Source organism: Egretta garzetta, unplaced genomic scaffold (genome assembly GCF_000687185.1).
Source record: "Egretta garzetta isolate BGI_Z169 unplaced genomic scaffold, ASM68718v1 scaffold22, whole genome shotgun sequence".
Lineage (NCBI taxonomy): Eukaryota > Metazoa > Chordata > Aves > Pelecaniformes > Ardeidae > Egretta > Egretta garzetta.
The window spans coordinates 2695180-2705009 of NW_009259102.1; the positions used below are offsets into that span (position 1 = coordinate 2695180).

At 39.4% G+C, this 9830-nt stretch overlaps 1 protein-coding gene across 1 annotated transcript in view; it reads right to left on the minus strand.

Moving 5' to 3' along the window:
* CAAP1 (caspase activity and apoptosis inhibitor 1) overlaps positions 1-9463 on the minus strand; it is a 20457-nt gene extending 10994 nt beyond the window's left edge. Inside the window, exons 1-4 of the mRNA XM_009635257.2 lie at positions 9424-9463; positions 8935-9135; positions 7326-7410; positions 6321-6396 (exon numbers count right to left, since the gene is read on the minus strand). Of these exons, the coding sequence (XP_009633552.1) occupies positions 6321-6396; positions 7326-7410; positions 8935-9003 (230 nt within the window). The 5' untranslated portion in view covers positions 9004-9135; positions 9424-9463. The remainder of the gene's footprint in view (positions 1-6320; positions 6397-7325; positions 7411-8934; positions 9136-9423) is intronic.
* Between the last annotated feature and the right edge of the window lie 367 nt (positions 9464-9830).

Sequence of the window (9830 nt, forward strand, 5' to 3'; positions counted from 1 at the left end):
AAAAGGAACACTGGACAACATGACATTACCATGTTCAATTTGTTAAGTGCGTCAAGCAGCGGATAGGCTGTGAGGAAAAGTTTTGCACTCACACACACCCCCACAAGGTCAGAGTTAACTGAGACCCAACCCAATTACCACTCCAGTGAGCCTGCAAAACCTGACCCAGGGGAAACATCTCACTGCCAGGCTCCAGGCCACAGCTTGGGAACAAAGCCTAACTGGTCTTCTGCTTTGAGACGGTGCCAGACTCCTGGGGAGCAACAGTTCCCCACCCACCTCCATTGATGGGTGGGGTTAGGCCAGAAGCTGGCACAGACCACCCGCTAAATCTGTTCACAATGCTGTCACAGCACACCTTCCCAGAAATTTTGTGTTTTGCTGTCCTGTCACTTGCCAGGGCTTATCACACTCGGTTCTCTGCTGCACTGTCATGTCCATTAGGGCAGAGATCACCCTGCCTCTTTTCATCCCTCTCTCCCTCTCCCCAACAACTGCAAAGGGGACCCTAGGTCAGAAGGGCCCACAGGACGGGGCTGCCAGAAAGTACGCAGAATGAGAAATGTGCGTATGTCCTCAGGAAACTTCAATGTCATGCATCGGTGTGTATGCAGACACTTGTAATTTATCAGTAAACTTGAGGCTAGCCTACCCAGTAAGAAGGATGAGAGATCTAGGAGTTGGGTACTAGACAGACTGTCAGAGTAGAGACCAAATTCCTGAAAGAGACCAGGGTCTGCAAGAAGGCAATCTGAGGGACCACAGCTCTGCTAGATACCCAAGAGATCAACAGTCTGAGCTACTGGGGACCATCGTAGATCTGCACCAGCCATCAGAGATGCCTGTGCACGCAAGGAAGTCTGAGCAGCAACAGGAATGGGGATGCAAACCTTGCAGGCTTGCCTGTCCACTTACCACCAGCTGGGGAGAGCACTGGATCTGGGACCAGTTACTGGTCAACAGATCTGGAAAGATCCACTTTTTTTTACTTTACCTTCTTTTTGGTTTTTTTTTAAGCAACTCCTAATGATTTGTTATACTTAGTCACTCAAATCTTGACCAAAATAAGGTTTGCTCATCACTAAGACCAAAAGCTAATACTTAGGCTGCCCCCACCCCATCCTGCCTCACACATATGCTTCATTGTTTTGAACTGAGTAGTCATCTCTGCACCGGACAGCAATGTGTCACTTGAGGAAGTCTGACCTTGCACAGAGTATCCAGGCAAGAAAGTTCACATTTCTGGTATCACCCTGAGCTCCGACACCAAATTTCACTGAGGAATTGCAATCACCCCTCTGACAGAAAATGCAGAGTGACCTCTATGGTTCAAACACTGGCTGTGAAATTACCTACACCCATTGAAACAGCTATGTGGAAAAAAAAATCAATTGAAAAATCACACATCAAAACTTGCTGTAAAGTTTCCTCCCGTTGCCTTGACACCATCACTGATTACAGCAAAAACACGTTCCTTTAAAGGCTACCTACTGTCAGAAAAAGAATTCTGAGAAGCCAAAAGTACTTTTACAGCACATTTTACACTTTCAGAATTGTTTGGATGGAACTGTGGTTGCTGGTGAACCTTCACTACTTCATTTAATAGGTGGGCATTTTGCACCATCTTGTGGCCAACCAGAAGCATTTCGGTTCATACTTCAGTTTGCTCTCAACTTGTTTAATTTGATTGTTATTAAGAAACACTTTTTTTCCTAATTATCTATGCCGCAGTATAAATTTAAAAAAGGGTCGCATAACATCATGCCTCCAAACAATGAGAGCAGAATATATGCTAATCTAAAATTAAGGCACAGTACACTTTTAATAGAACAACATTTTCACAGTATGTTCTTTTCAGCAAAAAGGAGCTAACTATTACTGTTTGTTGGTGTAATGCCATAAATTTGTTTGCCCTATGCTAGCTTATTGTGTTGGTGTGCGTCAAGGTAGTGCAATGCTTACCTGGGCTCACTCATATGGATTCTGTACAGAACCTATTACTTTCAGGAATCTGCATAACTGCCAAAGAAATCTGGGTTAGAGGGTGACTTGGTACCACAACTCCAGCAGATTATGCAGCATGTGGTAAGACAGCAGCACAGGTTAGGAAAAGGGGTACTGGTCAGGGGAATGGATGGCTAAGGATTAAGAAAATAGCACTCCAATACTGGTGGCTGGGATCCCAAGCATCAGCAGTAACTGGGGTTGAAGACCAGCAGGAAAACTTTTGTGATAGAAAAAAATACCCTACTGGTGGACTAGAAGACAGTCTGAAAACATGAGATAGTCATGCTGATACTTTCCTTACAGGGCTTTTAATTGTCGTTAAGGAACATTCTCCTGGAGTGAGGCTTGAGATCAGTACCTCTGCTACTCTAACATGATGATGTACCTTCCTAGATTAAAATTTGCCTTTGTGGTTCCAAGTCTAAACAAATATTTCTACAAGTCCCAAATCCTTATAAGCTTCCTGCAAATTTTTCTTCCAAGTTTTCCATGACAAATGAGAACTAAAACAATTAACAGCAAGCAATTTAAAAGAAAAAAAAACAAATCCAAAAAGAGAAAAAATCCGTATGAAGTAGTGCTCCCCAGAAAAGGTATCCCAAATGACAGATTGTAATCAAACAGTTTAATGTGCTATGAAAGGTCCATCAGTCCAACTGCAGGTGAAGTTTGAGGACACCATGCGAATAGAAGACAGTGCACAGATGCCAAGTGCTAGCATATCTGTTCAGCGAGTTATGTAGCCTATTCTTTCAGTGATTCCAAATGGTGAAGACAACCAAATTGTCCTACAGCAGATGGCAATTGAGTGCTTGTGAACAGCACAGTACCCAGGAGAAAAACATCTTAAAACAAGGCAAGCTTTCGAACTACTAACCTTTCTAAAACAAAACAAGCAAAAACTGCAGTCATTACCACAAAGCAGTAAAAAGCCTGTAAATTCTTGAAATATTAAACTGCAAATTTTCACACGGTGAAAAAAATAAGCACATTAGATTTTTCAAAGCAAAAGATCATTTACTTACATTACACACATGAACATATTATCATTATAGTGATATTAGCATGCTTGTTCTTTTAATACATGTTTTATTACTACAGCAAATAATTTGCATTCAGTCCTTCTATTGCAGGGTATTTAAAATGCCAGTTCAGGAAATAGGAAAGAAATAGCTCAAGAACATGCTAATACCTTTTGAATGAGATGGAAGAACGCCTACTTGGTTTTGCAGGACATTAAGTGGCTAACTCCTTTCAATTAAATATCTGTCATTTAGTTGGAAGCTTGGTATACAGCAATTCTCTCAGTTTAATGGTATTCCATTGCAGGCAGTAACATAGAAACAAGAACAAAAATCTGAGAACTGCATGGTTAATAATCCACACAGAGCTCACAATTAATGAAGCGTATATATCGTAAGAGCAATTTCCAGTTATTGGCAAACACAGGCCCTGCTTCTTCAGTTCTTCTGCATGCTTATTGCAGGATTTCTAGTCTTTAGTTCAGAAGAAGCTGGTGACAAAATAACAGAGCAAGTGTTTTAAATGCTAATGGAAGAAGCTGAAGCTTTTACAGACCTGAAATTTAGGAAAAGCCTCAGGACTTCCAGTTCTGGTGACAGAATGAAGATATGTGCATCAGAAAAAGGAAGGTTCAATTTACAATTACAGATACAATACTATCCAAAAGCTTCAGATAAAAATCTGATTTTTGCAATCTTCCCTGTACCTGGAGAAACTTCTCTAAATCCCTGCTACTTCTAGAAGGTACAGACACAAAGCAGGTCTTTTGAGACAGGTAAGTATTTTAGGGGGAAAAAAAAAAAAAAAAAAGACACAGTACAAACTATAGCCTCTGAGAAAGCCTGTATATTTTGACACACTTTTCTTTAGACGTATTGATTTCAACTTTCTGGATTTCTGTTGATATATGGATATGGCTGAAGGTGTAAGTTTGTAGAATTTTTTTTTTTTTTAAAGAACAAGGATGAAAGAAACAAACCAATGTTTCCAATCAGTTAACGAATTTTTGACTAGAGTAAGACTTGCTATTTACATTTTCCCTTCCCACGTTTACATGTCCATGAAACCAACCAAGACAGGTTGGACTTAAGACAAAAAAGTTTTGATGTTGCATCATTAATAGAATGCAGAAAAAAGTAGTCATTTACAAGAAAACCACAAGTAATGAAGACAAACTATGAAGACCCAATGGTGAGAATACAAGGAAAGAAACTGTCTTTTTCATTCTGAAAAGTCTTTTCTCTTCCCGGGGCAAACAAATTCACCCATTTAAACTCAGATGATAAATAAAAACATATTAATGATTACAAACAACTGCAGTTTGGATCAGCAATGCAGTTTTCACTATTTCTTCACTGTTGCATCTTTTGCCTCCCTGCCTACTGACAGACTTGTTGCTGTTCTAGCTGAAACAGAGCTTTCTGAAGTTTTGCAAACTTGCACTTATATTTATTTACACACAAGTTGCAAAAATCTTACCTAAATGCCCAAAGATTAGATCTATTTAGTAAAAAGAGCTTGTGACATTTTACAGTTGTAAAAGCGTAACATTGTTCTACTTACTGAGCACTGGGCTTAATGATTAATACAAACCCTTAATTTTCCTCATTTCACCTATTTCTTCCTATCCCTTTATTTCTCCAGCATCCGAATAGCTTTCCCCTTCTTTCCCCTTTTTTGTTAAAGCTAGCACACAGCTGCATCTACGAGCCAAGGTTCCGAGATAACATCCTCCTGTGTAGCTTACTGTTTTTTAACCCTATGCATTAGGAGAAGAAAAGCCACAATACCTACACCAACGTATCTTGCCTGGGCAGTTTGGAGGGGTCTGAAATATTAAACTACCAGGATGGAGATAGAGATACAAATACCAGGGGCACTCAACCATTCTGTTCATCAAAGGAAGCAATCTGCTCTACAACTTTGATTAACATCTCTTAGTTTCTTTGACTTTTTTTTTTTTTTAAAAACACATTTTCTTCTCGATTTTGCTGTCAGTTACTGCTCACACCTTTCTTATGAGCAACATTAAGGTGAGCCAACTTTGTCAGTTTTCGGTAACTGCAGCAATGGTTAAAGAACTTGGTCAGTTTTAATTCTGATGTACTTTGACACAGCTATGAGAAAAGGTAGACAACACCAACTCACTTTGGTTTACTCACTGCTTGTGCTTGGAGTTTTATCTGTACAGTGTAAAAACACTAGATTTCCAAACTGCAATTTAGGTCCTACAGATGATGTTTCCCTGAAACTTTCCTACTTGCCATGGGCAAATGGGTTGTTAAGTGTCTTCAGATGCCCACTAGTTAAAAAATGCTAAAACCTGCTTGCTTTCCCTATTTTGTTGTTTTATTTATTAATTGACATTAACAATTGCCCCTTTTCAGATTTTTACCAGCTCAAACCATTACTCTATTTGCACATAAGCAAGACTTTACTCAACCTACTGTAGCTGAGGGCCATAAATACATGTCTCAACAATAGGTTTGAAACAGCTTGCAGCTGTGGAACTACCTTCCTGAAATCTAGTAGCACTAATCCTGCCATACCTCTTTAAGATGAAGAACATTTCATGTATTTTGCAATAGTAAAGAGCTTGTGAATTAGGCCTTAAAAAAAAAAAAACAAAAAATCATGTAATTTCTCCAGACATCAAAATCCTGGGGCATTTTTCATGGTTTCCTTAGCCAACAAGTCTGTCTTCCCATTCTGTTTATAAGTTTACTGGCAAAACATCAATTCATTTAACAGATACTCCTTTACATGGACAGACCTGATATTTAGTGTATTTTGTAGGTTTTGAATTTTTTATTTTGCTTTTTTAAATAGCCAGCAGAGGGCAACATCGAAAATAAGAAAATTAGTCCATGTAACCGAGTGTGTTGTCACTTTTCACAGCTCATGTAGGGAACAGACAGCAGAGGGTGAAACAGAGTCACAAACTGGCTCCAAATGGAACCCTAGAAGAAATAGTGTCAGGGTATTAAAACTGTATAACACGAGAAAAATTGAAACGTCACTTAACTTGGTATTACTCCATTTTCTAGTGTATTTGTATGATAAGATGCAATCAAAGAAAATTACTTCATTCAATACCTGTAGAAGTTGTTCTGAATCAAAAGACAGGATCAGAAACCAGGTCCCTGTTAAATCAAAAGTACTGACCACGATGTGAAATTTGCATTACTATCACTACCCTTCCCATCCATTTGTTCCTATTTAGTAAAGCTTAGATGACCTAACCAAACCAGCAACCAGGAGGTACTTTAAGTGTTTTGTCTTTTACTCACTGACTGACTGATTCACCTCCAGTCTTGTCTCCTCCATCTGCCTCCTCGTCCGTATCAGAATCAGCTCCAATCTTGCCTAGATATACACAGTTTCAAACATGAAAATTTAGGCAGGTAATGCAATTAATTCTATATAGTTAGGCTTACTCTTAAATGATTAATTCTATTGCAATAATCAGCAGAAGAGGTTTTTTCCCCAGTTAAAGCAAGTGTTCTAAAATTAGGCTTACTCAAAACAAAAAACCTTATTTCAGTTACACTGTATTAGGAAAAAAAACATAATAGCTATACAGTACTACAGGCACTAAAAATAAAGCACAGGAGACAGAATTAATAGAAGGTACTCTGCAACATTCAAGATTCAAAGAGTTCCACTTAATTGAGAAGACAGCAATGTGTTCACAAATAAATTCTACAGCCCTCAAATACCAAGTGGAAGTTCAGTAAGATACTGAAAAGCTGGAATGTCATATGCTTAATCAAAGTACATAAACTGTGTGTCTCAGCAGCGCAGAGGGGTTCACCAAGAATCCTTTACCTACACCAAATACTCCAGTGCAATTGCTGATACAACTGAACCGGTACTGCAGTACATCAGATTTCCCCTGCAGAGAACCAGGAGGCAGCTTAATGTCGGTTTACCTAAAATAACAATAATTCTGCACTCCTAGGTTTTTCTTTTTTTCCACCAAGTCAAAAGCTTTGTTCTTAGTTTGGGTACTAAGGAAAAGAAACTTACACTACTGTTTTCTGCATGTGTTCCTAGTAGTTTCCAAATGAATGGATGATTTCATCCAAGCTTAAAAGATCAAAACCAGCATACATGTATACTCTATATACGTAATACTAATAGATACGTACATATATATACATGCACTAATATATACTTATTTGTGTGTGTGTATATATATATATGTAAATAAGTAGCTAGAAACGCAGTGAAAATCCAGTTTAAAGGCAGACTATTCTCTGGTGTACAGCCATGCCCAGAAGTTTCATTCATACCTTCAAGTATCTTCAAAAGTTTTTTTTCAGATAACAGCTCCAACTGCTCCAAGCAAAGCCTTTTGATTTCGTCCATGGAACAATTCTAAGAAGACAAATAAGACAGACCACGAGCTACTAAAAATTTCTAAGGACAGAGTAATTATGAATGGTAAGTAGTACTCCAACTGTACTAAATGAAGAGCGAACTAGGATTGCAAGTGCCTTCCCTATTCTGACCTATGTTGATGCAACTATTGAAGAACACTGTGTAGGTGTTTCAGTTTTGACAAATACCAGAAATAGTGTGTTTGTGCGTGTTTTTTTCCAAAAAATTAAGCAATACACACTATCAGTTACTTGACCTACGACTTGCTATTTTCACTGCAGCTGCAACACTGAGGAGCAAAAATACTGGGCCATATGTGTGAAGCACAGAACAACAAACAACTTGTAGCCCTGATTACTCCCAACTCTGCATTACTCAGGAGCAGGTGGATTACAAATTAAGCCTGCAGAGACCAGAGCCAACTGTTGAATCCATGTTCACAAACTGAAGCAGATGCTGCTATTGACAACACACCAACAGTGGTATATCAAAATAAAGAAAACGTAAGAAATATGAAAATCGTGATCCATTTCTCGTGCCTGATACTACCACACACTGCCACAGATTTTATGGGTATTCCAGTTACCTTCACGTCTTTCACACTACTTGGCATCCTCTTGGTGAAATAAAGTGATAATCTCACACTTTCAAATGGACTATGGTACCATGTACAAGTACCAAAATTAGGAAGTGCCAAGCATATTGTAACATGCAGGACCCTACTGCAGGTTTGTTTCTACACCACCAGGCAACTTCCTTTCAAAGTCAGTAATGCCTTTGCCTCCAGCTGCACCAGACCTCTTCTCTCAGACATGAGGGATGGATGAGACTGAATGCTACATGCTTAAAATGAAGAAGTCCTGCCTCACATTAATAATATGACTCATTAAGATAAAAATTAAAGACAACAATTTTAAAACTATTAACAAACATCACACAAATGACATTTCACCTGCAGCCTCTTCTTCTGTACAGGCTGCTAGCCTAATTTGTTATTACCAAGTCCTGCAGTTCACATGACTCAGAAAGTGTATGTTCTAAGCCAGAAAAACTCTAGCAATACTACCACTGAAGTCCACAGAAGTTACAGTTTCAGAAGCTGTTTATCAAGAAGGGGTTTTATTGCTCATCTCAGACACTGATTTAAAACCATACAAAGAAATTCAGCTGACACAAAACAGAAGTCAAACTTTTATTAACAAATCATCATTTTTATTAGTGAACAGCACTACTGAATTTATTCCATGCAATTATGAAAATCTTTTTGCGTTTAACTAAGCATTACGGGTGGTATGAAAATAAGCAGCCTGCAGTTAAGCAATGGCTGAGCAGTGGAAAAAGCAGTAAGCTGGAACAACTATATCAAATCTTGGACAAGTCTCACTTTCAGAAACTTGATATAATCTTCATTTAAGAAAAATACAGGCAGCTTTTAAGCTGGAAGTCTACCAGACTTGAGAGATAAATGTATTTTGTTACACAAACATTCAAGCTTGTAAAGAAGTATATAAAGGTCAGTACCTTTAAAATATCAGGCAGCATCTTCTGTAGTTTTTTCTCCCCTATGACACAGAAACACTGTTGAAGCATTTCTTTTTTGTCTGCGATATAGAAACTGACTGGTTTGAGCGACACGCTGAGATCTAATCCTCCTTCTTCTATATCACTGGGCTGTTCAGCTTCTTCCACTTTCTCTTCAGACGGTACACTGGACTTTTCTTCCTAAAATCAAGGACAGCAAGTACAGTTTTCACATCTTCTAGTGAACTAGAGAAGAAGGGAACTTAGAGCTTCATTTGTGCTTACAACGGTTTCCCCTTCACGATTTCAAGGCAGATGTTAAGGTGGACTTCTGACCTCTCAAATAGTGTTTTAGTTCGCAAAGTAACTGCATTACAGAAGCTACAATTTTGATTACCGAAAGCATTCTTTTGCGAGGGGAAATTTTAAAAGCTTCAAGAGGCAAAAAGCACTTTCAGATCTTAACTGGAAAACGTTGTCTGTAAATACCTAGCCGCTGCTTATATGTGGAAGCGTACTTTATGGCAGAAGAAGCCAGTCTCTCTGATTTGCTGTGCAATTAAATCACTAATCTCATAATTTGCAGCTACCCTGGCTATGAAGGAAACTGGCATACAATTCCCTGTGCGGCACAGCCTTCCGAGAAGAACAGTGGACTTCATATCAGAAAATGCACCTCCCTTACACCAGCGGAAGGCCCCCGCAGTGACAGAAACACATTTTGACAGCCCCACGATTCACCCAGGGGCACGTGTCACGCCAGTTTTTGCACTGGCGCACCAGGGCCTCCCGGGACGGACTCACGATCCCGCACGCACGAACGCCACCACGGGGGCCACCTCCCGGCCTCTGCCCCTCAGCCCCCCGCGCCTGGGGGAACGCGGGACAGCCTTCCG